Source organism: Raphanus sativus, chromosome 5 (assembly GCF_000801105.2).
Source record: "Raphanus sativus cultivar WK10039 chromosome 5, ASM80110v3, whole genome shotgun sequence".
NCBI lineage: Eukaryota > Viridiplantae > Streptophyta > Magnoliopsida > Brassicales > Brassicaceae > Raphanus > Raphanus sativus.
The window spans coordinates 10,148,090-10,174,396 of NC_079515.1; the positions used below are offsets into that span (position 1 = coordinate 10,148,090).

The 26,307-nt window shown below is 36.0% G+C and overlaps 2 protein-coding genes across 2 annotated transcripts; both read left to right on the top strand.

Annotated features, from left to right (window-relative positions):
* Positions 1 to 612: 612 nt before the first annotated feature.
* Positions 613 to 6,798, top strand: LOC108861490 (protein TIME FOR COFFEE). The gene is made up of 12 exons (XM_018635363.2): positions 613 to 808; positions 884 to 1,408; positions 1,488 to 1,660; positions 1,735 to 2,041; positions 2,128 to 2,449; positions 2,545 to 2,587; positions 2,752 to 2,844; positions 2,997 to 3,228; positions 3,321 to 3,387; positions 3,468 to 3,534; positions 3,616 to 3,933; positions 4,032 to 6,798. The coding sequence occupies exons 1-12, from the start codon at positions 646 to 648 to the stop codon at positions 6,483 to 6,485; spliced, it is 4,764 nt and encodes a 1,587-aa protein (XP_018490865.1). The 5' UTR covers positions 613 to 645; the 3' UTR covers positions 6,486 to 6,798.
* Positions 6,799 to 13,218: 6,420 nt separating this feature from the next.
* LOC130512780 (uncharacterized) lies at positions 13,219 to 17,598 on the top strand. Its single transcript, XM_057011094.1, has 4 exons — positions 13,219 to 15,971; positions 16,056 to 16,599; positions 16,676 to 16,775; positions 16,854 to 17,598. Exons 1-4 carry the CDS (start codon positions 13,841 to 13,843, stop codon positions 17,532 to 17,534), a joined length of 3,456 nt encoding a protein of 1,151 aa, XP_056867074.1. The 5' UTR covers positions 13,219 to 13,840; the 3' UTR covers positions 17,535 to 17,598.
* The last annotated feature ends 8,709 nt before the right edge of the window (positions 17,599 to 26,307 follow it).

Here is a 26,307-nt window from a genome sequence, read left to right on the forward strand (position 1 = left end):
TCACACGAGTCATCGCGATTAGTGGACAACAGTACACTACCCCAGGAGCCTTTTAATAAGTATTTTTATTGAAATAGTATATTTATTTTTAGTTTAAATATTATTATCTTCTTGTTCGAGACTCTCAATATCTTTATTGTCTCTTTTCATTTCTTTTTTATTTTCGACACAATAAAGTCAATAAAATATTGGTAGCGATAACATACACGGAAGTGCGAGATGTCAAACTTTTGACACGTGGCAGATTAGTACTATTTAATAACTTTGGTAACAGTCCTAATAATTTTTTTTTTCACATGAATCCGACTCGGAAATAGTACTATTATTAAAATTATCGAAATTATATGATACTAATAGTATAAATAATATTTTTGGTGTAGGTCCCACATTAGATGCTGATAATTAAAATAATGAAAGAATACGTTTTTGCTAATAATAAAAGAGGAAATATCGGTTATTGATGTGAGATCTCAAAAATGGAGGGCCAAGATGTAGTCACGCAGGGTATAGAGGAAATAGGGACCGTCGGATGCGTACACACCGACGGTGGAGATTAAAGAAAAGGTAATACGGCAGGGGATATGAGCCGTGGATTTATTCGGGTCGCTACTGCTTTTATTATGAGGAGCACAAATAAAGGAGATAATGGGAAGCAAGTATAGAGATAGAGAGAACGAAGAAAGAAAGAGAGACAAGGAAGCAGCGGAGATGGATAGAAATAGGGAAGCTAGAAGACTACCCATGGCGGCTGCCGGAAATGGCTTGTCACGGCGGAGGCATAGAGCCGGAAGCTTTAGAGATTCTCCAGGTTTGGTTTAATCATTTCTCTTCTTCAGATCTGGGACTAAAGGTACGATTCTAATGTTTTTTTAATTGGTTTCAGAGGAGGATGTTCCGGTGGAGTTACCGGAGGCGGCGAGGCTGAGAGATCGTACGAAGAAGGAACGAGATCGGGAGCGTGACAGAGACCGTGAGAGGGAAAGAGAACGGGATAACAGAGAGCGAGATCGGTTACATAGCCGGAGCAAACGACGGAGAGGAGAACGTTTAGTGATGGTTCACGGTAATTTAGACGACGGTGGTGACGACAGCTCGGAAGAGAGTGTCAACGACGATGAAGAATATGACGACGGCGGCGGCGGAGGACCACCACCGTCCTCGTTAAAGATGCTTCCTCCCTCTAGTAACATCTCCTCCGCCGCCGCTTCTTTCTCGTCGTCTCTTTCGAATCACCACAGCCACCACCACCACCACCACAGCCATAACCACCAGAGAAAAAACTTCCCTCCTCCGACGACGTCGACGTCGAAAGTTTTCAGATCGCCTCCTGCTCCGGCGCCGGTCGTCTCGTCGTGGAAGGCCGCCGATGAGATGATCGGCGTAGCCGTTCCTAGAAAAGCTCGGTCAGGTTAGAGAGGTGAATATATAGTTTTATGCAGATCAAATCTCTTTTCATTTGTAAATCTAACTTCTTCTTATGGTTACAGCCTGTACGAAGAGGCCGCATGAATCGTGGGCGTCAAGTGCTACCGGCGGTGGTGTATTCGCTTCCGGAGAGCAAATCCACCGCCAAGTGTCTCCGGCTTCTAATTTAGCCTCTCCCTCTCCTCCTGCTCCTACATCTCCCTCTTCATCTAACGTCTCTGCACGGAAAAAGATGGTTCGTCCGTCCTCTCAAAATCTCTTTTTCATATTTCTCTTTTCTTTGACTAATTTTTTTTTTTTGATTTGAAGCCGTTGGGGACGAAACAAAAGCCGCTCCCGCCGAAGTCATCGTCGGGGAAGTTATCATCGTCCTCTCCCGTGGCGGCGGTTCAAGACGAGATCGAGATAGAGATTGCAGAGGTGCTGTACGGAATGATGCGGATGCCTCTAGCGGCTGCGTCGAAACAAGAGCCTTCCGGTGGTGAGGAAGATGCGAAAGCAGCGGCGGACGTCAAATCTAGAGCTTCTTCACCGATCTCTAATTCTCAAGGTGTTCTTCAGTCTTCCACCGTCACACTTGGTGCGAATTCGAGCTCCTCTAATGTTAACGCCATTGGTAAGTCCTCTCCATTCACAACCATCTGTTGATGATTTGTCTTTTTTGCTCATTTTTGATTTTTTTTTTTAATTTTATTTTCTCAGTTCCTAAAAGAAAGAAGCCGAGGATTATCAAATACGACGACGAGAACAGTTCGAGTTTACCGTCACGCGCCGTTAAATCGGAAGCTGAAGCTCCGTTGAAAAGTCAAGTTCCGTTGGGTGATCAGCTGAAGAGATCGGGATCCGGCGAAGAAAAAAACAGCGCTGTGTTGGATTCGACCAATCCACAGGGTAAAGAAAGCGACGCGTTGTTAGATTCGAGATCAGCTGAGAAGAAAGAAACTAATCCGCCGAAAGAGGAAACAGTATCGCCAAAAGTGGAAACTTCCCCAGGAATTAGATCCGATGGTGATGGGGCTAAAATGTAAGCATTCAAATCTATACGTTTATATTTTTTTTTTATTTTTTTTTTCCCCTTAATTCTGGTGCTCAAGAGTAGTCTCCCGTTTAATCATGCAGAAGTTCGCCGGAGAAAGAGAAAAAGTTTGAGATAGATCTGATGGTAAGTTTCAGTTTTTCTTTTTGGTTTTAATTGGAAGATTTTTTCCTTTTTAAAAAAAAACTTATCTCCTTTTGTTTTTTTAATTGTAAGATTTTTTTTATTTTCTTTAAAAAATTATCTAAAGAAAAATATTTTATTTTCCTAATTTTTTTAAATCGGTTTAGGCGCCACCTCCGGTTAGATCGACATCGGAGAGAGGCGGTGAGATGGAATGCGTGGCTGCAGAAGCTAGCCCTAAAGTCACGGAAGTGGAAACGGTGAGTGGGACCTACTTTTGTTTGGTATTTTTTGTCATAATTGCGTTTATCTATCATTACTTTTCTTTTCTTTTACTTTTTGCCCTCTTTTCTTATCTTGTTCCCTTTTGCCCCCTTTTTTAATTCTCTCATGCATGATCATCATCAAGCAGGAAGCAAAGCCTTTGCTAAAGGAGGACGGAGGTAATGCGACGATTATTGAGTCTGAGGAGAAGAAGAGACCTAGAGCAGTGGCTGAAACCGAGCCTCGTAAGTCAGAGAGGAGTTGTGAGCTTAAACTCGACTTGGAGAAATCTGATCATGTGGGTGTAGTAAACAAGCATCATGTTCAGAAACAGCCACCACCCCCTCCACCACAACAACTATCTGTTCAAGATAAAACAGGTAAATAAGTACTTTCTTATTTCTTGAGTTTCATCTGTCTTGCTCTTCCACATGTTTTGGCTTCATTAATTCATTATTTCTGATTGTTCCAGCTCAAGCTACCCCTATGCCTATGCATATGTCAATGCCTGGCTGGCCTGGAGGTCTTCCTACAATGGGGTATGCGTTTGTAAAGTGAAGTTTTGTAAATGTCTCCTTTTGTTTCACTCGAATTAATAGAGAAATTTTGGATAAAACAGATACATGCCGCCTACACAAGGAGCTGTGCCCACGGATACTAGCTCCTTATCATCTGCGGCAATGCAGGTAGTTTTGATAGCTTTTTGATCTGTTCGAGCAAACCTCTTAACCCTTCATTACTGATTTTAAAATTTTGATGTCTTTCAGCCCCCGCATTTACTTTTTAATCAACCGAGGCCTAAGAGATGTGCAACCCACTGCTATATCGCTCGTAACATTCAGTCCCATCAGCAATTTACAAAGATGAATCCGTTCTGGCCTGCAGCAGCAGGCTCAGCTCCATTGTACGGGACCAAGGCCTGCAATCTCAGCCTCATGCCTCCCACAGAACTGCAGGGGACTGTTTTGGGAAGAAGTTCCCATCCTGTTCCAGATGTGAACTCTCAATCTACTTCCAAAAGCTCAGATACAGCTCAGAGAAGTCAAATATTGCTCCAACAAGCTCTGCCACCTAATAACATGATGGTTAGTTTTTCTTTGTCGTCCATCTTAGCGTATGCTTCTCATCCCAGGTTGTGGTCGTCCTTGCAAGCTGATTTTTTCTCTCTTTTCTTTTATTGTAGCATGGTCCGACATTCATTATCCCCATGGGCCAACAACCTCATGCAGCTCCTGCATCTGTAAGACCTCCTAATAGTTCCAACACAACTTCTTCTGGTGCGGCAGCCACTGCAAACTCCATGAATGGCTCTGCATCAGCTACTCCAGCTGGTGCCCCAACAATGACCTTCAGTTATCCAGGCATGCCAGGCAACGAAACGCAGTACCTGGCAATTTTGCAGAATAATGGCTATCCGTTTCCAGTCCCAGCACATGTTGGTGCACCACCTGCTTATAGAGGAGCTCCGGGACAGCCGATGCCATTTTTTAATGGTTCGTTCTATTCCTCCCAAATGATCCAGCCTCCGTTTTCTCAGCCACAGAAGCAACAACAGCAATCGCAGCAGCAGCAAGCTGGTCAAATGCCCCAGAGCCATTCTCCAAGCAACCAGAACGGAACTGTTTCCACTAGTTCCTCTGCAGCTCAAAAGCATCTGCAGAACCAACAGCTGAGGCCGCCGTTAAATCATGGGAACTCCCAAGGATTTCCAACTCACAAAGTCCAGTCTCAGCCTCTGAATTTTCAGCAGAGGCATCAACCGAGAGAAAATACGACTCAACATAGCGAGACTGTTGGAGAAGATAGCCCATCAACTGCTGATAGCCGGTCTTCTCGTTCCAGTATTGCGTATGGCCAGAACTATGGTATGCAGATGCAGCCAACAAACTTGGGTTTGATGAGTTCAGCAACCCCGGGAGGTGGAGTGGTCGTATCTTCGAGCAAACATGGTGAAAAGAAATCACAGCAGCAGGGTTCAAAGGCTGGTATGGAATCGTTTCAGTCCCAGGGTTATGCTATGACCTTTGCGACATTCAATGGGGCTAGTAGTGCTCCTTCTCTGAACATGTCATCAATTCCTCAGAATCACCCTATGTTCCACTCTATGCCGGAAGCAGCAAGGCAAGGTTATCAAATGATGGCAGCGAATGTTGCCGCAGCTCAAGCAGCTCAACAGAAAATGAACTACGGTGCTCCTTCAGATGATGGAAAATCTGGGTCTAATGCTACTGCTAGTACGATGGAAGAACAGAGGAAGACAGGAGGAGGAGCAACAGGGAAAACGAGTGGTGTGAATGGTGGGCAGTCGATTGCTTTCTCAAACAAACACGACCTGGCTGATGCATCTGTTTCTGCTGTACCGAGTGGTAGCATCGTTGATACATCCCGTTTGCTCAACCTTGGTTCTGCTTTGCCACAGAGTTCCAGTTCTATGACGAATTCCCATCAGCAGCAGCTTATGCAACAGCAGCAGCTTATGCAACAACAGCAGCAGCAGCATATGCAACGGAATCAGTCGCAGCAACCTTATCCCACCATGTATCTCCAGAAGCAGCAACGGTATGCAACATCAGTGGCTGCATCTGCTGCTAGAACCAAAGGGTCGGTAGCGAATAATGGGAGTGGTTTCCCGGATCACAGTATCACCGTATCGCCCGCTGGAGCCGCCAAGTTTCAAAATGCGAACACAGGCTTTCCTCAGAACCTTGTCCAGTCAAGCAGCAATCAGGTGCAGTCAACTCAGTGGAAAAACAATTCACCAAGGACAACAAACACTGCCCAAGCTCAGTCTCCTTCCATACTGTCCCCATCATCTTCTGCTGCCGCTGCATCTGCATCGTCCCTAAGAAACGTCTCGCATAAACAACAAAGCCGTCCTCAGCAATCGCAGATATCTTTTGCGGCAAACTCGAAACCAATGGCTTCTGGTTCACCAATGCAACAGATGCAAGGAGGTGCCAACAATCGAGCTCCGTCTCCTCCAGTTTTAGTTGGATCACCTTCTACGTCTTCGGTCTCCAAAAATGCCAGCGGAAGTCCAAGAACAACTGCTTCCGCTTCCTCTGCGGTGAACAAAGCCGGACAAGCTTCCTCTACTACTCACTCATCATCTCAGCCGTCCAAGAACTTACAGTCTGCATCTGTGGCGTCATCTACGGGTGGAAGGAATAATGGTCCTTCAGTTCTCGGAAACCCCACCACCAGCTCTGGATCCAAGTCCCATCAACAGCAACAGTTGTCAAAGCATGGGTTGCAGCAGCAAGCCCAGCAGCTCTTCTTTTCGAATCCTTACTCGCAATCTCAACATCAACAGCAGCAGATTACTATATCTCCTTCCGGAAGTTATTACATTCAAAGACATCAGCAACAACCAGGTTCAACAGCTGCTGCTGGCGCCTCATGTACTCCTGTCACCCTCTCCAGCTGCACAACAGGAACCGTAACTGCCACTTCAGATCCAGCAAAAGCCATCGCAGCTGCAGCAGCAGCAGCAGCGAATAACTTGAAAGGAGGAGGTGGTGGAATGGGGAAGGCGCAGCAACATCAGTTGGGGCCTCCAGGGTTCACGTATGTACACGCGGTTCCCTCTGCGGTTCAGGTTAAACCCGCAGATCAGAAGCAACAAGCGGGTGAGTGAAAGAACCCCCCTAAACCCCATTTTTATAACTTAAAAAGCAAAAAAAAAAAAACAGTGAATGGTTGGGAAAGTTGCGGTTTATAGCTTGTGCTGGCGGACACGAAAGATTTTAAAGTCGGAAGAAAGGAGAAGGGACAAAGCCACACAAGTGTTGACAATTTTTTTCGGGAGGTGCTTTAAAGCATTGTGTACAATTAGTGTTTATATTATTCTGACAGGTTCAGTTCCAAAAACCAAAAAAAAAAAAAAAGCAAAACCACTAAAGTTCTAATTTTCACAAAATATATTCGTTCTTCTTGAGGAGGTTAGAGTGCTTTTTGGTGTTGAGTTTATTTTAGGGAAAGAATAACAAGAGCTAGTGAACGTACGTAAACTAGGGGTGGGCAATTCGGTTTAGTTTCGGGTTCGGTTTGGTTTGGATAATTTGGGTTTTATAAAACTCAAACCAATTAAAACCAAAGTAGTTTTGGTTTGGGTTCGGTTTGGGTTTAACTCGGTTCGGTTCAGTTCGGCTTGGTTTAGATCAGTTCGATTTACATTATTATGGTCTAGTCTGGTTCGGTGTAGTTCGGATTGGTTATAAAATATGAAGGCATCAGTTTTATACTTTTATTAAAAAATAATCAACTCATAAACGACATAGTGAGAATATAAAAACTTATGCTACATGATTTTATATATAATAGTATTATTTGAATCGTATTTATAACTTTTTTTAAAGATATGGAAGTTATGAAAAAATAAAAAACGAAACTCTAACTAAAATTTATAATATGTTAATACATATATATATATATATATATCATATATACTTTTACTATATATATTGGATTATCGGTTTGGTTCGGTTTGGTTCGGTTTAAACCCAAACCAAACCGAACCGTTCGGTTTGAGTAAAACATGAACCAATTGGGTTACGTAAAAAACACGGTTTGTTTTGGTTCGGTTTAATTTCGGTTTGGTTGGTTTGGTTCGGTTCGGTTTGGGTTGTTTGCCCACCCCTAACGTAAACTAGTGATCTGTTCTTTGTATTTAGTCGGATCATCTGTTAGTAGTTAGGCTCTGTTTAATTGAATTTATAAGAAGAATTAGACGGTATGATGAATTTATGACAGAATCAGATGCAGTGGAAAAGTGTAAATTAACGAGTGTAACAAAGATTGTCAAAAAATGTGAAAATGGGAATAATGTCGAGACAAATGGAAATGGTGGAAGGAAGTCAGGGGTCCAACGCGTGCAAACTTTCTTAAAAAACGTACAACCTTTGCCAAATTAGCATCTCTACAATTTGTTACTACTTCCTTTTCCTTTCGGTTTTTCTTTGTCGGTCGTTCTTTCTGTGCAGATTTTCTTTTCCCTAAAAGCCAAAATACAGCAACACCATTAGTATTTGATTTCTTACTGTGTAGTATGTCTAACGACGATTTATTTGAAAGTTGTATCTCATACCAATAACTTCATAAGCTTTTGGTATAAATACATGTAAAAGCTGTAAAAGAAGTACAACTAGACACTGCCGCTTAGGCCATTTTCTTCTACTCAATATGTGGATTTACATTTCATAGTAAATTGATAAAGGGAAATTGCATTGTACAACAATCAAACAAAAGATTATTCATTGTATAACCAAAAAACCTAAATTATCCACATGTATTGTGTCTTTTATATAATATTGCCATTATACCCCTATTTACAACCGGTGAAACCTGCACAAAGAAAACAAAATTTAATTAATAATATGTAACTGTAAAAGGTAAAACGTGGTCTGTGTTCATTCACACATCTTTTTGCACACAATTTCTTCACACGAAATGAACAAAAATGAAAATATATCACTCAGGTGAACAGACACAACACATCTTCCATTGCTTTTCCTTCTTCTCTTAAATCATTCATTCTCAATCATACTTTTATATTCTGTTTTGTTTTTGTTTTACAGTTCCAACGATGACGGCCGATCAGTAAAAGCGTCGCCATCTCAGAAAAAAAGAGGTGATACCCATTTGCAACGGCTTGCTTGGCTACTGACGTAAAGCTTTGCGCATCTGAAATCTACGGAGTCGCCAACGACGTAAACGCCACCACGAGGTGCATCAACTCTTCCTTCAATCGCCTTGATCTCTTCGGTTTACTAGGCGATTACATGTATTAATCACACGGATGTTGTCTGTTACACTTATTTTTGTCTCTGTAAATGACCCAAAATTGATTAGAGAAGATGAACAGATTTGTAACATTGTGTTCTATTCTATTATATTCGTATGGAATAGAAATGAAAACAATATGTATAATGGATGTTTTATTCATGTTATGTAATGTGAAATAGTTTGTTATTATACTTTTTATCATGTATCGTCTCGTTTAATGATTAATAAAGAATGTATTATTTGTTCTCCAATATGCACTATACTAGATATTTTGTTTTATTCTATTTGGGTTTAGAATTTATATTTGAGTTTAGGGTTTTAGTGATTAAGATTTAGGGTTTAGTATTTGGAAGGTTGAGGTTTGGGTTTAGTGACCCTATCATGTATCGTTCCATTTGAAGGTTAATAAAGAGTGTCATGTTTTATTCACCAATATGTACTATACTATGTATTTTGTTCCTTTCTATTTGGGTTAGGGTATATAACTAGGGTTTTGGGTTTAGTGATTAGAATTTAGGGTTTAGTATTTGGAAGGTAGAGGTTGAGGTTTGGGTTTACTCACCCTATCATGTATCGTTCCATATTGATGCTTAATAAAGAGCGTTCTATTTTATTCACCAATATGTACTATACTATGTATTTTATTCAGTTTTATCTGGGTTTAGGGTATATAACTAGGGTTTAGGGTTTATTGATTAAGATTTACGGTTTAGTATTTGGAAAGTAGGGGTTGAGGTTTAGTTATTAGTATTTAGGGTTTAGTATTTGGAAGGTAGGGGTTGAAATTTGAGTTTAGTGATCCAATCATGTGTCGTTCCATTTGAGATTAATAAAAAGTGTTCTATTTTATTCTCCAATATGTACTATACTATGTATTTTGTTATATTATATTTGGGTTTAAAGTTTATATTTGGGTTTAGGATTTACTAATTAAAATTTAGGGTATAATAATTTGAAGTTGGGATTTGAGGTTAGGGTTTAATGATAACAACTTAGGGTTTAGTATTCAAAATTTAGGTATGGGTTTAGCATTTAAGAGGTTTGTACTAGATTAAACTGATATACTATTCAAAAAATGTGTATAGATTTAGTTTAATATTACAAAATACTATATACTAATTTTAGATTTTGGTAATTGAATTTAAGATTTATATTTGGCTGATTTTTCACCAGCATTTTTTACTGTTTGTGGTAATTACTGTCTATATTTAACCAAAGTGATGTGACCTTCTTTCTTTTCTTCTACGTGGCCTTTTTTCTTTTCTTTGACATGGCTTTTCTTTTTTTCCCTTCTACCTGTACGGCATACGGTTAGAACCGGATGAAATAAGTCACAATTGTTAGTTACTTAATACTGTCAAAATTATGGTCATGCACTTAATTAACATTTCAATCTTAGCTATCTCGCAAATTCTCCCATTGATAAATAAATGACATAATATGAATTCCTACAAAATAGATATATATATACTATATGTATCTATATTATTAAAAGAGAAGTATACATATAGAATACCCCTTAGTTTTCAGTATTATTTACACTTCTATGCCACTGACATTAAATAATATTTTCTATTTTAATGCTGTCTTTTCCACTTTGATTAATGTATTTTCCAAAATTAAATTTGAATTAAATACATAATTAACTAATACTTTCTATTTTAATGTTTTGTCTTTTTCACTTACATTAATGTGTTTTCTAAAATTAAATTTGAATTAAATACATTAACTTCTCAATTAAATCAATGGCAAATTAAAAAAAAATATTTTTATTGGATAAAAATTCATGAAAATTATAATATCAACTCTTCATTGAACAAATCTGAACGATAAAATATTACCAAATTTGAACCGAAACTAAATAATATCCAAACGGATTTACCATTTTGGAATCTAGAGAACTATAACTAAACCTTATCCGAACAAATATTTCGGATATTCGAATGTATTTAAATCATATTTATAGACTTCAATATGTTAGCTATTTTTCGAGTTAATATCCAAGATATAAGCTATTTTAAGTCTCTTTAAAATATTTGAAATATAAAAAATAGCCAAAGTAAACATCTAAAGTAGATAAACAATAATTAAAACACCAAAAATACTTAAAATATATATTTATTCTTCATCCAAATATTCAAGTTAAATTTATTTTAATTTTTAATTTAGATACTTTAACTTACATTACTCAAATTTACATGTTATATTTTTTACTTAGATTTAAGGATATTTAAAGATATATAAATTTAAAAAATTTAAAAATAATTTAAATGGGTTATCAAACCCTCAAAGATCTAAATCAAAACGAAACCAAAGTTTATAAATACCTGAATAGAGCTAGGATCTTTTAACTCGAAAATCTCAAACCCGAATAGATTTTAACCGAATTCGAGTAGGTACTCAAATACATATCCCTAGCTTAATCAATATAAAACGATCAAATGTTATAAATATACTATTTAGTATAAATAAATAAAAACTAAAACTAGAAAGATCTAGCATGTCCTTATTTTCTAAACTAGTGTATGAATATATAACGGATGTCGTTTCCAACCAGCAATGTGTCTATATCATGAAGTTAAACATGTATATAATTATTACAAGAGTCTAAGGCAACCAATCATTACTTCGTTTTTTCTTAACCATCACAAAAATTTGGATTATATGCTCTCAAATTATCCTATTGTCAAACTTTACAGGTTGTGTTTCTTCTTTATTTTTCTCTTTTCCTTTTCTTTTGATACTCTTATTGTTTTCTCTTTATTATATTTTTTGTCTGGATTCCATGGCAAAGAGCTACACAATCCCAATGTGGGTCCCTTAGCTAATAATTAAAAACATATGGGGTTCAACTTCGAAATCTTGAAAATAAAAGGGACCCACTTGGCAAAATCCAAACTAGCGAGTGGTCCATTATTAAACTTTTGTGGGCTCGGACTTAACTAATATTTGTCTCGTGGTTTGTGGCCCACTTACAGCATACCGATTACCGAATACATATATATTATTTTATCACAAAATATCTCTTATTAACATATACTTATTTTGTGTTACAAAAAAAAATAAAATAACAGACACTTACTTTATTTCTAAAAAGATGCCAGTGGCAGTAACAGCTTGTTACAATCTTCATACTGCTTGCTTCTAATCAAGGCAGACTTGATGGCATCCTAGTAAAGATGCTGTTCCAAGGGGTATACTTGTTTTATTCTGTCACTATGCTACGAAAGAAAATACAAGTTCTTTTTTCCTGGTGTGAGGAACCACAATTATCACACATGTTATTCCTCAATCTCCAAGGTTTGTTATATTTACAATAAAAATTACAACTGTTTACACCAAAAAAAAATGACAACTGTTTCACCGATAAAGTATACACTTTTTTAGCTTTTGCATTTGTTCTATCAAAATTCTTCTCTCTAGAAACTCCTCACATCCCAGTGAGCAGACCATTATCAACCAGTTCCTTATTCTAGTTATAACATAAGCATACATCAACAGATCAGCTGCTATAGCTCGGTTTTGTTATGTTTTACATTAATGATATGTGAAGGAGCATGAGGTGGGAGTCTCAAGACCTTTTCCTTTGATGATGTGGTCTTTGGCAGTGAGTTCATGGATCCTAAAAACTAAACCGGTTACATGGTTAAGTACCAGAATCAGTTTTTGAGATAAAACAATGTGGAGGAAGCTCTCTTAGAGCTGTCTCTATACCTCACAGAATATCCGCTAAATATATATGTGGCAATATACTAGTGCGTGGCACGCATTGTCTACTTAATGGAGGTCCAAATTATGAACAAGGACTACATTATCAAGCCACGATGGGATCCGTTTCAACTGTGATATTGTATCACATGCTCGATGCACATTGTGTTGCTTTTATGGTGAACAGTGCGACGATGTGGATCCTCTGGATAGAGAAAATATGAACTGAGACAAGATCCAACAAACAAAATGATAAGTACTAGCAAAAGCAACATGGAGAAATGACATAAATGTTTTTTGAAAAAAATATGTTGCGCTAACCAAGACCATTCGAAGATGTGACACCAAGTGCTATCCACTACAAATTGTACTCTGATCATTCTGTTGATATATCACATTTTGTGTTAAGATCAACACAACGCATATCTATATAACAACTACAAATGAAGAAGTCAAATAGTTTATACCGTCCCATGAGGTCCATCAACAATCAGACGCGAAACACCAAATACAAGTAGTGTAATACTTAAAGCAAAAACCAACCTCCATGAGCTACAATATAAGATATTGATCGTTGAAAATATACGCTTTGCTTGAAGAAATTCAGTTAATTAATGTTGTCAAGGGTTATGTTGTCAACTTCAGTTTCTCTAGCTCGGTCTCAAGCTTCTCATGCAGAATTGCAAAAGAAATATTGGTAAAATTTCAAGTTTTAAGAGATTTGTGTAAAAATCGCCAAAGATATTGGCTTGTGTTTAGGCAATGAGTAAACCATCCCTAACTGCAAAATGTAAGAGAAGAGATCGTTAGAACCATGATTGTTTCTCTACATTGTGTAACACACGGTGAATATTTTATTTTTGGTAAAACACTACAAGAAAACGCGTCTATAACGACGACTCGTTACGAGGAAATTATTTCCTCGTAAATTTACATGGTGTTTACGACGATGTTACGAGTAAATAAATATTCGTCGTAAATTCGTTGTAAAGTTACAACGAAAACGTTTCGTCGTAAACCCAATGTAATTTTACAAGGCTTTTACGTGGAAAGCCCAATTCGTCGTAAACTCATTGTAAATATACAAGTCATTTACGACGAATCATGTAACCGTTAGTTTTGGTGAAAACGTGCATATAGTGTGGTTTAAAGTAACTAACTTCGTTGTAAAATCATTGTAAATTTACGAGTGATTTACGTGGAAAGACCAATTCGTCGTAAACTCATTGTAAATATACAAGCCATTTACGAGGAATCATGTGACCGTTACTTTTGGTGAAAACGTGCATATAGTGGGGTTCAAAATAAACTAACTTCGTTGTAAATTCGTTGTAAATAAGATGTAAAAACGATGTAAAAGCAAAGTAAAACATTTCGTTGTAAAATCCATGTTATACCTTCACCTACCACTTACGAAAATCGTCTATATATATGATCATTTCTCAATTCAAATAACACACAAACGAAATCAAAGAAAAAAACCAGAAAAAAGAAAAACAAATGGCTGATGGCTTCAATATTTACGAGTTACGAAGTTGGATGTATTCGCATAAAGATGATTCCGGTAGAGTGACGGATGCATTTCTAAGCGGGCTAGAGACATTCATGCACCAGGCGGGCTGTACACCGATCACGCAGGAAAGCGGTAAGATGTTCTGCCCTTGTCGGAAATGCAAGAATTCAAAATTTGCTCGTAGTGAAACTGTATGGAAGCACTTACTAAACAGAGGATTTACACCACAATATTATATTTGGTATCAACATGGGGAGGGTTATGGTGGAAATGAAGCTAGTAGTAGTAATAATTTTGAAGCTGCTGGTAATAGTGAAGAACCGAATCATTTGCATAATGAATCTAGTTATCATCAGGAGGAGCAGATGGTAGATCATGATAGGGTTCAAGACATGATTACTGATGCATTTTTAGAAACAACTACTACAATAGCTCATGAAACTGGAAATGTAGAAGAACCTAATTTGGATGCAAAAAGGTTTTATGAAATGTTAGATGCTGCAAATCAACCAATCTACACTGGTTGTAGAGAAGGTCTCTCTAAATTGTCTCTAGCAGCTAGGATGATGAACATTAAAACGGATCATAATTTACCTGAGAATTGCATGGATGCTTGGGCGGAGTTGTTCAAAGAGTATTTGCCAGAAGACAACGTGTCAGCTGAATCTTATTATGAGATTCAGAAATTGGTTTATAGTCTTGGGTTGCCTTCGGAGATGATAGATGTTTGCATCGACAACTGCATGATCTACTGGAAGGATGATGAGAAGTTAGAAGAGTGTCGATTCTGCAAGAAACCACGATTCAAGCCGCAAGGACGTGGGAGGAATAGGGTACCGTACCAAAGGATGTGGTACCTACCCATTAAAGACAGGTTAAAAAGATTATACCAATCGGAGAGGACTGCTGCATGGATGAGGTGGCATGCTGAACATGTCCAGAAGGATGGCGAGGTCGCTCACCCATCAGATGCAAGGGCGTGGAAACATTTCAACAAGGTATACCCAGATTTCGCTGAAAATATTCGGAATGTCTATCTTGGGTTATGCACCGATGGATTTAGTCCATTTGGTATGTCTGGGAGACAGTATTCTTTGTGGCCAGTTATTCTTACGCCGTACAACCTGCCGCCGGATATGTGCATGGAACAAGAATTTCTATTCTTGACCATATTAATCCCTGGGCCGAAGCATCCAAAACGGTCGTTGGATGTATTTCTTCAACCACTGATACAGGAGCTAAAGGAGTTGTGGTCAGAAGGGGTAAGAACTTATGATTGTTCCACGAAAACCAATTTTACGATGCGAGCAGTTCTGCTGTGGACGATAAGTGACTTTCCTGCTTATGGAATGTTGTCTGGCTGGACAACTCATGGAAGGCTATCTTGTCCATATTGTCATGGATCTACGGATGCTTTTCAACTGAAGAATGGTAGAAAGAGTTGTTGGTTTGATTGTCATCGTCGATTTCTTCCTGTTGCCCATCCTTACAGAAGAAATAAGACATTGTTTAGGAAAAACAAAGTTGTCAGAGACAGTCCTCCTCCATATCTCACAGGCCAGCAGATCGAGGAGGACATTGATTATTACGGAGCTCAGAAAACTGTGAAGCAAGGAGGAAACTGGCATGTTCCTGGTAATATGCCTGATGGGTATGGGGTTTCTCACAATTGGCATAAGAAAAGTATATTTTGGGAGCTACCTTACTGGAAAGATCTTCTTTTACGCCACAACCTGGATGTGATGCATATAGAGAAGAACTTTTTTGACAACATCATGAATACAATACTGAACGTCCCAGGAAAGACAAAAGATAACAAAAAGTCAAGGATGGACTTACCCGATATTTGCTCAAGAAGTGAGTTACATATCAAGAGCAATGGAAATGTTCCTGTTCCCATCTTTCGATTGTCATCAGAAGCGAAGTCAACTTTGTTTGACTGGGTTGCATCAGAAGTGAAGTTTCCTGATGGTTACGTTTCAAATCTGTCAAGATGTGTTGAACGAGGTCAAAAGTTCTCAGGAATGAAGAGTCATGATTGTCATGTGTTTATGCAACGACTACTTCCATTCGCTTTTGCTGAGCTCCTTCCAACAAATGTACATGAAGCACTTGCAGGTAAATATTAATTAATAATATACATATATATATATATATATACTATGAAATGTTACTAATTTGAGTTATATTTGCAATATGCAGCGATCGGAGCTTTCTTCAGAGACCTTAGCACACGTACGTTCAAGGAAGAAGTCATCGAACAACTTCATGAGAACATCCCGATCATAGTGTGCAACCTAGAGAAAATATTTCCTCCATCATTTTTTGACGTCATGGAACATCTAGTTGTCCACCTCCCGTACGAAGCATTACTTCGCGGACCTGTTCACAATGGATGGATGTATCCATATGAGCGCTCTATGAAACATTTGAAGGGGAAAGCAAGAAATCTTGCAAAGGTGGAAGGTTCGATTGTGGCTGGAAGTTTGACAGCAGAAACATCTAACTTCACATCATACTACTTTGCTTCAACGGTTCGTACGAGGAAAAGAGTTCCTAGAAGATATGATGATGGTGGAGTACCACAATCTTATGCAGTAGACGGTGTTCCTGACATTTTCTGCCAAATTGGACGGTTTGGTGGTAAACTGAGAGAAGTATGGTGGTCCAGTGATGAGGATAAGCATAGTGCCCACACTTATATTCTGCTCAACTGCGAGGATGCTGTGATGCGTTCTTTTGAAAGGTAAATAATATTCATGTGTATTATATGATATGATGTTAATTAATTATATGATATGATGCATTTGTTTAATTTGCAGCTTGTTTGTATCTCAAGTTGAAGAAGCAATACCAGGAATATCCGGAACCGAGGTGGATGCAAGGAAAGATAAGCACTTTGTCAAGTGGTTAAAAGGACAGGTAATATTAACATATTAAGTAATCTTTGGTACTATTATTATTAATGTAAAATTCTAACAGTGATGTATTAATTTGTAGGTTGATTATGACGATCCATATTATCCTGTATGGTTTCATGATTTGATCCAAGGTCCAGTAGCAAAGGTCACCACATCATCTATGTACTTCACACGAGGTTTCACTTTTCATACATATGAGTATGGGAGACGTCGGGCAACAAGCAACTACGGGATATGTGTGAAAGGTGAAACAGACTTTTACGGGATCTTGCAAGAGATTATTGAAGTGGAATTTCCAGGGTTGTTGAAGCTAAAATGTGTCCTCTTCAAATGCGAGTGGTTCGACCCGGTGGAGAACCGTGGTGTTCGGTTTAACAAATTTGGTGTTGTGGATATCCATTCTGGGAGAAGATATAACAAATTCGAGCCTTTCATCTTAGCTTCCCAAGCCGAACAAGTTAGCTTCCTTCCATACCCTCGCCTTCGAAGTTCTGGGATAAATTGGTTAACTGCTATCAAAATAACACCTCGTGGACGGATTGTTGCTGGAGAAGAACCACCTTTGCAAGAAGAAGATGCAATCAATGAAGTTGAGGTACCTGATCAACAAACTGATGAAATTCTTTTGATCGACCCGGATAACCGTCAATATGAAGATCTTCCCGAAGATGTGACGGATGAAGCACGTGAAGATGAGTTCGATAGAAGCGATGATGATCATTGTAGTGATGTTGATGAGAACTCAAACGATTCTTCATGATGTAAAATATGTAACAAATGTTGATTTTTATTAGAAGATCTTATTTTCATATGTGTATCAAATTCTATTTTATATAATATGCATTTTAAAAAAATTTGGAGTTTATGGTTTCAGTTGGAAAAAGAGGTTGAATGTGTAGAAGATATGAAAGTATAGATATGTAAGTTTGGGGTTTAGGGATTTTGATTTTCGGGGTTTCACATATTTCGTTGTAATTTCGTTGTAATTACTGAAAGCACGTGTTCTAGTAAATTCGTCGTAAACAGAAAGACGGGCCTGGTATATTCCTCGTAAACCCAAAAACGCGGGCCTGGTACTTTCGTCGTAAACCCAAAAACGCGGGCCTGGTACTTTCGTCGTAAACCCAAAAACGCGGGCCTGGTATATTCCTCGTAAATTTACGACGAATTTACGAGGAACGTGTTTTCTTTATATATGCAACGCCTCTGAACGAGGCTTCCTCGTTCATTCCTCACAAATCTCTCTCTCTCTCTAAGGTAACTCCTCTCTCTCTCTCTCTCTAGTTAGTTTTTTTTTATAATTAGTTTAGGTGGTTAGTATAGGGAATTAGTTTAGAGAATTAGTTTAGGAAATTAGTTTAGGTGGTTAGTATAGAGAATTTTTTTTAAAAATAATTAATTAATAGTGTTGTGATTTTTAATTATTTTTTTTTTAAATAATGTAGATCATGGCTCCTAGGAAAAAACCACCACCGACTTATGATGAGATGTTTGGCGACGGTGCCGGGACGTCTTCTTCTTCCGGCGGCCGAGCATCTTCTGATGCCGTTCCGGACTCTCAGACATCTCAGAGAGTTTGGAGTCCTCCTCCCGCACCTCACATGGCTCCACCTCCGCCACCAGCAGCTCAGATGGCTCCACCTCCTCCACCAGCAGCTCCGCAGGAGCCCATTCCAGGGGTAGATGTTCATCCAGACTTGCGGGTGCCTCCTCATGCACCATACGCAAGATATACAGTGGAGGATTTGCTTTCCGCGCCTGGACGGGAGGGTATGGACGTTTTGGACCCCGATAGACCGCCGGGTACTTATTGGTAAGTAAATTTATAATTTGAAAATTTCAAATCATTTTTATATATTTTATTAACAAGTTGGTTCAATTTGCAGGTTTGGGGCCAACAACCGTGTTTCCCGGAGCGTTTCAAAGACGATGAAGGGATACCTCGACGGAGCTTATCCAAACTGGAGTTTGACTCCAGATCACGTCAAGACCACTTGGTTTAAACAGTTTGCGGTAATTTTTCAATTTTCTTTTTTATATTTAATTTTATTATTTTTATTAATTATTAATAATTAATTATTAATGGTTTCATAATTTTGTTTGTTTCAGCAAAAGTGGAATTGGTCCTTAGGAATCACCGAAATGGTGAAGAAGGAATTCGAGGCAAAGGCGAAGACTCGCCTTGCCAACACGGTCTCGGATTGGAAGGATAAGTGGGAGATCTACGGCTATGACGGGAAGCCCACTGGGGTCACCAAGGAGGTATGGGATGGCCTCATCGCCTTTTGGAAGCTACCCAGCTCAATCCGGAAGGCCAACTCCTGCTCCGCTTCCCGTAGGACCAAGGATAAAGACGGGAATTTGCCTATGCTCCATACCACCGGGCAAAAACCTCATGCCGGGATCCGTCTCGACGCTGTAAGTTTTAGTTGTAATATTTATTTTATTAATAACTTTGAATTTCAATTTTTAATATTTTATTATTGGTTTTTGTAGTTTGAGAAGACCGGAGTCATGCCATCTTTGTCCGACCTCTTCAAGATGACTCACGCCAAACCGGACGGGACTTTTGTTGATCCTGCATCCGAGAAGCTCTTCAACACTGTGGCTGCTCGGGTTGATGAGCGGGAGACGCAACTCACCCAGCAGTCTCCAGATGGATTACCCGTCAAATTGACGACGGAAGAGGTCGACAGGATCTTCGAGGAGGTAAAATTTAAAAGCTTTAGTTTAAATTAATTTTACTATTTCAACAATATTAACTATTTAATATTATTTTTTGTAGGTCGCTCCAAGAAAGAAGGGCCGGACGGTGGGAATCGGTTCTGTCAACGAAGTCGCAAGGGCGACTTCGTCTTACTCTTCTAGACGGGCCCAAGAGACTTCTCAGATGCAGGCTCGATTGGATACCCAGCAGGAGCGTTTAGACTCTCTCGAGAACCTGTTGGATATTATGGCGATGGGGAACCCGACCATGCAGAGAGCGTTGGCGGCCAGACGAGAAGCTCTCGGGATGCAACAACGGGATCCCGAATCTACCGATCCAGTGGGAGCGGGAACGAGCGGAGAGGGACCGAGCGGGACCGACTACTTTGATGATGTATCTCTCCCGTAGATTTTTTTATTTTTATAATTTTGTTTTGTAAAATATTAAAACTTAAATTTTATTTATGGAATATTTATTTTCTAAACAATTGTTTTTTTATTATTTGAAATTTTAATTTTTATAATTTCCAATTTTATTATAAATAAAAATAAAATAATAAATGAAATTAATATAATAATATAATAAATAAAATAACGATGTAAATTCGTTGTAAACTTTACGACGAATTTACATCGAAGTACTCGTAAATACGATGTAAACAATTACATCGAGTTTACAACGAAGGAGATGTAAGGTCGTCGTAAATTTTACAACGAATTTACATCGAACATTTACGTGTATTTTACATCGAAATCTTTACAACTGCTTTACGACGAATCTTTACGAGTTAGTTACAACGAGTGTTTACGTGGACATTACGACGAATGCTTTCATTCGCCTTTACGACGAATTCATTAACTCGTAACCGTTACGTGGCGTTTACGACGAATCTTCTTTTACGACGGACGAATAACAACGAATCGTTTTTCGAGGTAAATTCGTCGTAATCCCCCTTTTACAACGAATTTACAACGAATATCGCCCTGGTAAATAATATGTTTTCTTGTAGTGAAATCACATGGTGAGTATTCTCAAGCCTAATAGAATATATAGTCCATAAATAATTGAGATGGTGAAGTGGTCGAACAGAATCCGAATTAAAAAATAAAAGAATGTAAGAATTTTTAAAAATAAATATAAGATAATATAAAACAAACTTTTAGACATAATATTAAATTTAGAGATGGCCCTAATGAGACCCCTTTTTTGTCACGGGATATGATGAAACCTTAATCAGAGATATAAGAGAATTAGTATAGGTAGATACCAATTATTTAAAATCGGTTTAGGTAGTGTCTAGACATCTCTATTAGCGATTTTATTGTTCATAAAATAATTAAATGATTTTTTTTAAAAAAGTATAGGTATCTAAGCACTTGAACATATAGATATCAATCGAAGTCTTAACACTAAAAATAAATCAAAAAATAAAAAGTGAAATAAAAAAATTTCTCAAATGAGATAGTCCTAGATACTTATATGAACTTCTCTTTACACATATATGTTTTATTGGTTTTAGTTTTCTAAAAGCATTTAAAATTAACCACATATTTAAATTATATGATAATACTAAGTAACTAGGTTAAGGTCCGCGTCTTACGCTGAATGAGCATTATATATATATATATATGTACATACTTTTTAGGTATTTTATTTACTTACATTATTTTCAATTTATGAAATAATAAAATAATATATATAGAATAATTGAGAAGCAAGTAATTATTATATATATAATTAAATTTGTGCGAGTACATAAATAAAAATAATAAATATTATATAGTTACATTAATTTCATATGAATAAATTCAAACAATCAATTTTATATGATATATAAATAAATTTAAATAATATCAACATAGATATATGATATGTTTTGATATGGTTATCTATTAAATGAGGCGTTCTACTGATATGATTTATGATTATTTGTACTTTTATAACAATTTTTTAAAATCATTGATAATAAAATTTTCAATATGAAAACTTTAATAGTTTTAGTAATATATAATCATTTTTAGAAGTCAATGCAAATTTTGAAATTGAAATATTAAATTCTCAATACTTGTTCATTGCAAATCTGGATGTATTTTATTTGGTCTATAGTTTAATAATTGATTCTCAATACTATTATTTAATAATTGATTTCGCTTACGCGTCCATTTCTCCGTAGTTTTTAGTTTTCTTTTACTTATTTGTCAATATTTTCAATTAGTAGTTTTAATATTTTGGTGATTTGTCATATTCTCCATAATTTTAGGATAGTTCTTATTTTATATTCAATTATTAATTTAATAAATAGTTTTAGTGATTTAGCTGATAATTTATCATTGTCACTATGTTGAAAGTAATTAAAAAATTCTAACAATAATATCATAATTAAATTTATATCTATCTATATTATTATTTATGAAGTGATTTGGATTATGTGTCAACTTGTCTATAGTTTTAGGTTTTTTTTTGCTTATTTGTCAATCTTTTCAATAATTTCAATTAGTAGTTCAATATTTTGTTGATTTTTCATATTCTACATACTTTTAGAATAAGTCATATATTATGTTCAATTATTAATTTTAATAAATAGTTTTAGTGATTTAGCTGATAATTTATCATTATCACGATCTTGAGTAATTAAAAAAATTCTAATGATAATATCATAATTAAATTTATATTAAAATTAAAATATTATACATATTTTATACTCCCTCTGTCCCACTTTAAGTGGTGTTTTAGGATTTTTTTTTGTCCCATTTTAAGTGATGTTCTCACTAATATAGGTAGAATTTAATATGATTTGGATTTTATGACCAATTATAAAATACTGTACTTTTTTATTATTGGTTAAACTAGTTTTATTTAATGTATTTTTATGTTACCAAGATAAACTACATAAAAATATGTATTTTCTTAATCTATGTGCAATAGCCTAAAACATCACATAAAGTGGGACAGAATGAGTATTATATTTGGTTTAGCAATATTACACCGATTATATATATATATATATTATATCACATAAGATAGAATGAATCATATATTTTTACGATAAATTTCTTAACACAATCAAAATCACTCATTGTGATTCTGAAAACAATTCGTAAGGACTTCAAAAATATTTATATTATTATTTGTAAAATATTTTTTTTGTTCTCACGTTAAAAGTTAAAGCTTTTAAAATCTTTTACACTTAATAAATAGTTAGATTAGATCATTAATATATAATTATCTATCTAAAAACGAACTTCATTAATTTAACAATCATCATTATCTCAAAATTCTATATTATGTTATCTAAAAGTATTTTACATCATAATATTTTTAAAATAAATATAAATTATTGGATATAGTTTTATGTATATATGAATGTTTTCAAGTTTATTTTACGTAATAAAATACATTTTATTAAAATTAATTTTTATCATCTATAAGAAGTTTAATATTTAATTAACTATTAAGTATTTCAAAAGCATAAAAATAATTTATTCTAGTGATTTTTGAATTGATAATATATTATAATTTACAATTTTTTGTAAATTTATTAACGGGCCCTTGTAAATCATTAGTGGACTTGTTTTATCACGTGTTCTCTTGTGGACATATCATTTTCAAATTAACCGAAAATAAACTCCAAAGAAAAGTCATACGTAACCATTCAATTCATCAATAAGCTATGGATAGTACTTGGGTTCACCCCTAGGATGAACCTTTAAATTCACCACTTCATTTATAACCAATCAAAGTGACATGTGGATAATTAAATAAAAAATATTAAATATATTTACAAATAGTTAGAAAAAGAATAATGTCAATTCTAAATCCGAAATCTTAATTTGTAAACCTTAAACATTAATTCCTAAATCCAAACCCTATACTCTAAACTCAAATTTTAAACTCTAAACTCAAATCCTATACCCTAAATTCAAACTGTATACGCTAAACCCAAATCCTAGACCCTAAACTCAAATCATGTATCCAAATGCTAGATCCTAAACCCAAACCGTATACTCTAAACTCAAATTCTAAACCCTAAACCCAAACTGTGAACCCTAAATCTAAACTCTATACCCTAAACCCAAATCATATATTCTAAACTCAAACCGTATACTGTAAATCCAAATCCTAAACCTTAAACCCAAACCATACCTACTTCAGAGTGCTATCACTAAACTAGACAAAATTACGTAGTAATTCTTCGAGGTTTACGGTTTGGGTTTAGGGTTTAGAATTTGGTTTTAGGATATACAGTTTGGGTTTAGGGTCTAGCATTTGGATCTAGGATTTAGATTTAAGGTTTACGGTTTGATTTTAAAGTCTAGGATTTGAGTTTAGGGTTTAGGATTTGGGTTTAGGGTTTAGGATTTGAGTTTAGGGTATATGGTTTGGATTTAGGAATTAATGTTTAGGATTTAGAAATTAAGATTTAGGGTTTAGAATTGACATTACTCTTTTTTAACTATTTTTAAATATATTTAATATTTTTTATTTAATTATCCACATGTTACTTTTATAGGTCCTAAATCAAGTGGTGAATCTAAAGGTGAACCCAAATCCTGTCCGTAAGCTATAGTTCAAGAATGCGGTCATGTTTCCGGTAGTAAATAAATTTTGGTTTCAAGAAGTACTACAGTTGATAACAAATCATTTGGAGATAGAAAAGAGAGAAAAAGAACTTGTGTGGTATTGCACTCTTACCACACAAGTATGCATGTGATTCACATTTCACTTTAATCTTCATTTAAGTAATAGGCATCAAAAAGGAATTTTCATTTGATTTCAATGCAATGAAGAGAGTACCTAAAATTTCCACGATAATTAAAAAATCAATACTCCTTTCGTGTCTTTTCAAAGTTGTTATCCATTACTATTAGCTTTCTATGTGTGCGAGCAATTAATACCACCTCTCTAAAGCAAAAATAAGCATTAGCTAAACCATTTTCGGGGGATTTTCTTTATTTATAAAGATTGGAGCATTGGACTTTTCAAACGTGTTGTGATTCCAAACAAGGTTAACACGTAAAGGATAATATTCCGAACTAATTAAGTAGATTAATATTTAATTGATATCTTGTGGAAAAAGGAAATACTATATATGGAGATCGAATAATATTATAGAGATATGGATGGAAATCAGGGAAATTTTCAATAATATAACTAGAAACTTCAAATTCAAATCCTTTAGTAACGTGATCTCTCTAGATCGATTTTTTCTTATATTCTTCTTATGTGTTTAGTTTTATTTGGTCATGCTTTACAGATTGGGTTTAGTGTTACATGCATCTTGTTTAGTGAATTATTAGAAAAACAAAACAGACGTGAACGTGTATGTTTTTTATAACGTGCGCGTATAAGCTGAAGAAACAATAATTAATGGTCTATATACTCTATAGTTTGATAAAAAAAAATCAATGGTCTATACCTATTTTAATTGGTCCAAAAGACTATTTTTGTATACGTATACACACACACATATATCAAATATACTATATAGATAATGTGAAAGTAATTATGGATGAAAATCTTGTGAAACTAAAGTATAAGGGTAGTTCATAGCTTGATTCAAGATGGCTACAAGTAGGATAGTCAGCTATTAGTATGTCAAGTTATTTATATAACTCTTTTCTTTTTGCTAACTTGTTAATATCATTATAAATGAAAGTTCAAGACATATTTTTTTATATATCTGAGAAGGTTAAGCTGTCAAAAAGAAAAAGAAGACAACAAACTAAACAATAGTGTACATAAATATAATATAAGTTCAAGTAAGCCGTAAGAGTACGAAGTTATAAAATTTCTTTTTATCTTTCTGGCTGAGATGGTGCTACAGATTTTCTTGTTGATAAGTTGTAATACAGCGTGTGGAGGACGTTGTTGCGCTGCTTCCAAAGGTGATAGACCGTTACATGAACTGCCAGTTTCATGAGGGTTTAGGGGAATCAAATAGTAGTACATGACATCAGTTCGAACCAAAAATGGAGATTCCTGTAGCGATTCAATCGAGAGAGGACAAGAGATCATACAGCATTGCTTTAGAGTTGATGATCGCAAGTTTCCTCGAGTGTGTTGCAGTAGCAGCAGAGAGGTAATTTTTGAGGTGACCACCTTGAGATTCTCGATCTTGTTGGTAACTGGTTTAGATGAGCTACCCACATGTTAAACGCCATCTTCGGATTGTTTAAGCTGTGTCCCCTCGTACTATTATTCGGCTCTAGGGTTATCTTCTTCATCCATAATCAGGAGTTCAAAATGTTTTATACAAATTGTCTTTTCACAATCAAGAGTGTGAAGCAGAAACACAAAAGATAAACAAGATAAATCAAAACAATAGCATTATACCAACCAAGGCCAGCATCAAATTTAGTTTCAGAGAATAGGAATTACAAATTTTATACATCAAAAATATTACATTCTGTCGACACTTTCTCATTACAAAAGATAACAGCATACAAATCTGCCTCGAGTTTGGGCACACCCCTTTTGATCCGCTGCAGGTCGGTGCGTGTCAGAAGATTTAAAAAATATGCGGGGCAGATGTGGATGCGGGTCGAGTATATTTTACGAGAGGCGAATGCGGATCGGTCGAATTTAAACTGCTGGTACCCGCCAACTAGTAATATTAAAATTAAAAAATATATTTTTTTCTTAAACTATGATTTTTTTATTAAAAATAATTGAAATTATGAATATAAATAAAATATTAATTAAAATATATTATTTCTATTAATTTTTAAAAAAATATAAATAAAATGTAAAATAAATATTTTAATTATTTTTAATATTACTCGCTGATCCCATGGGTTACTTGCTAATTTAAGCGGGACGGATGCGG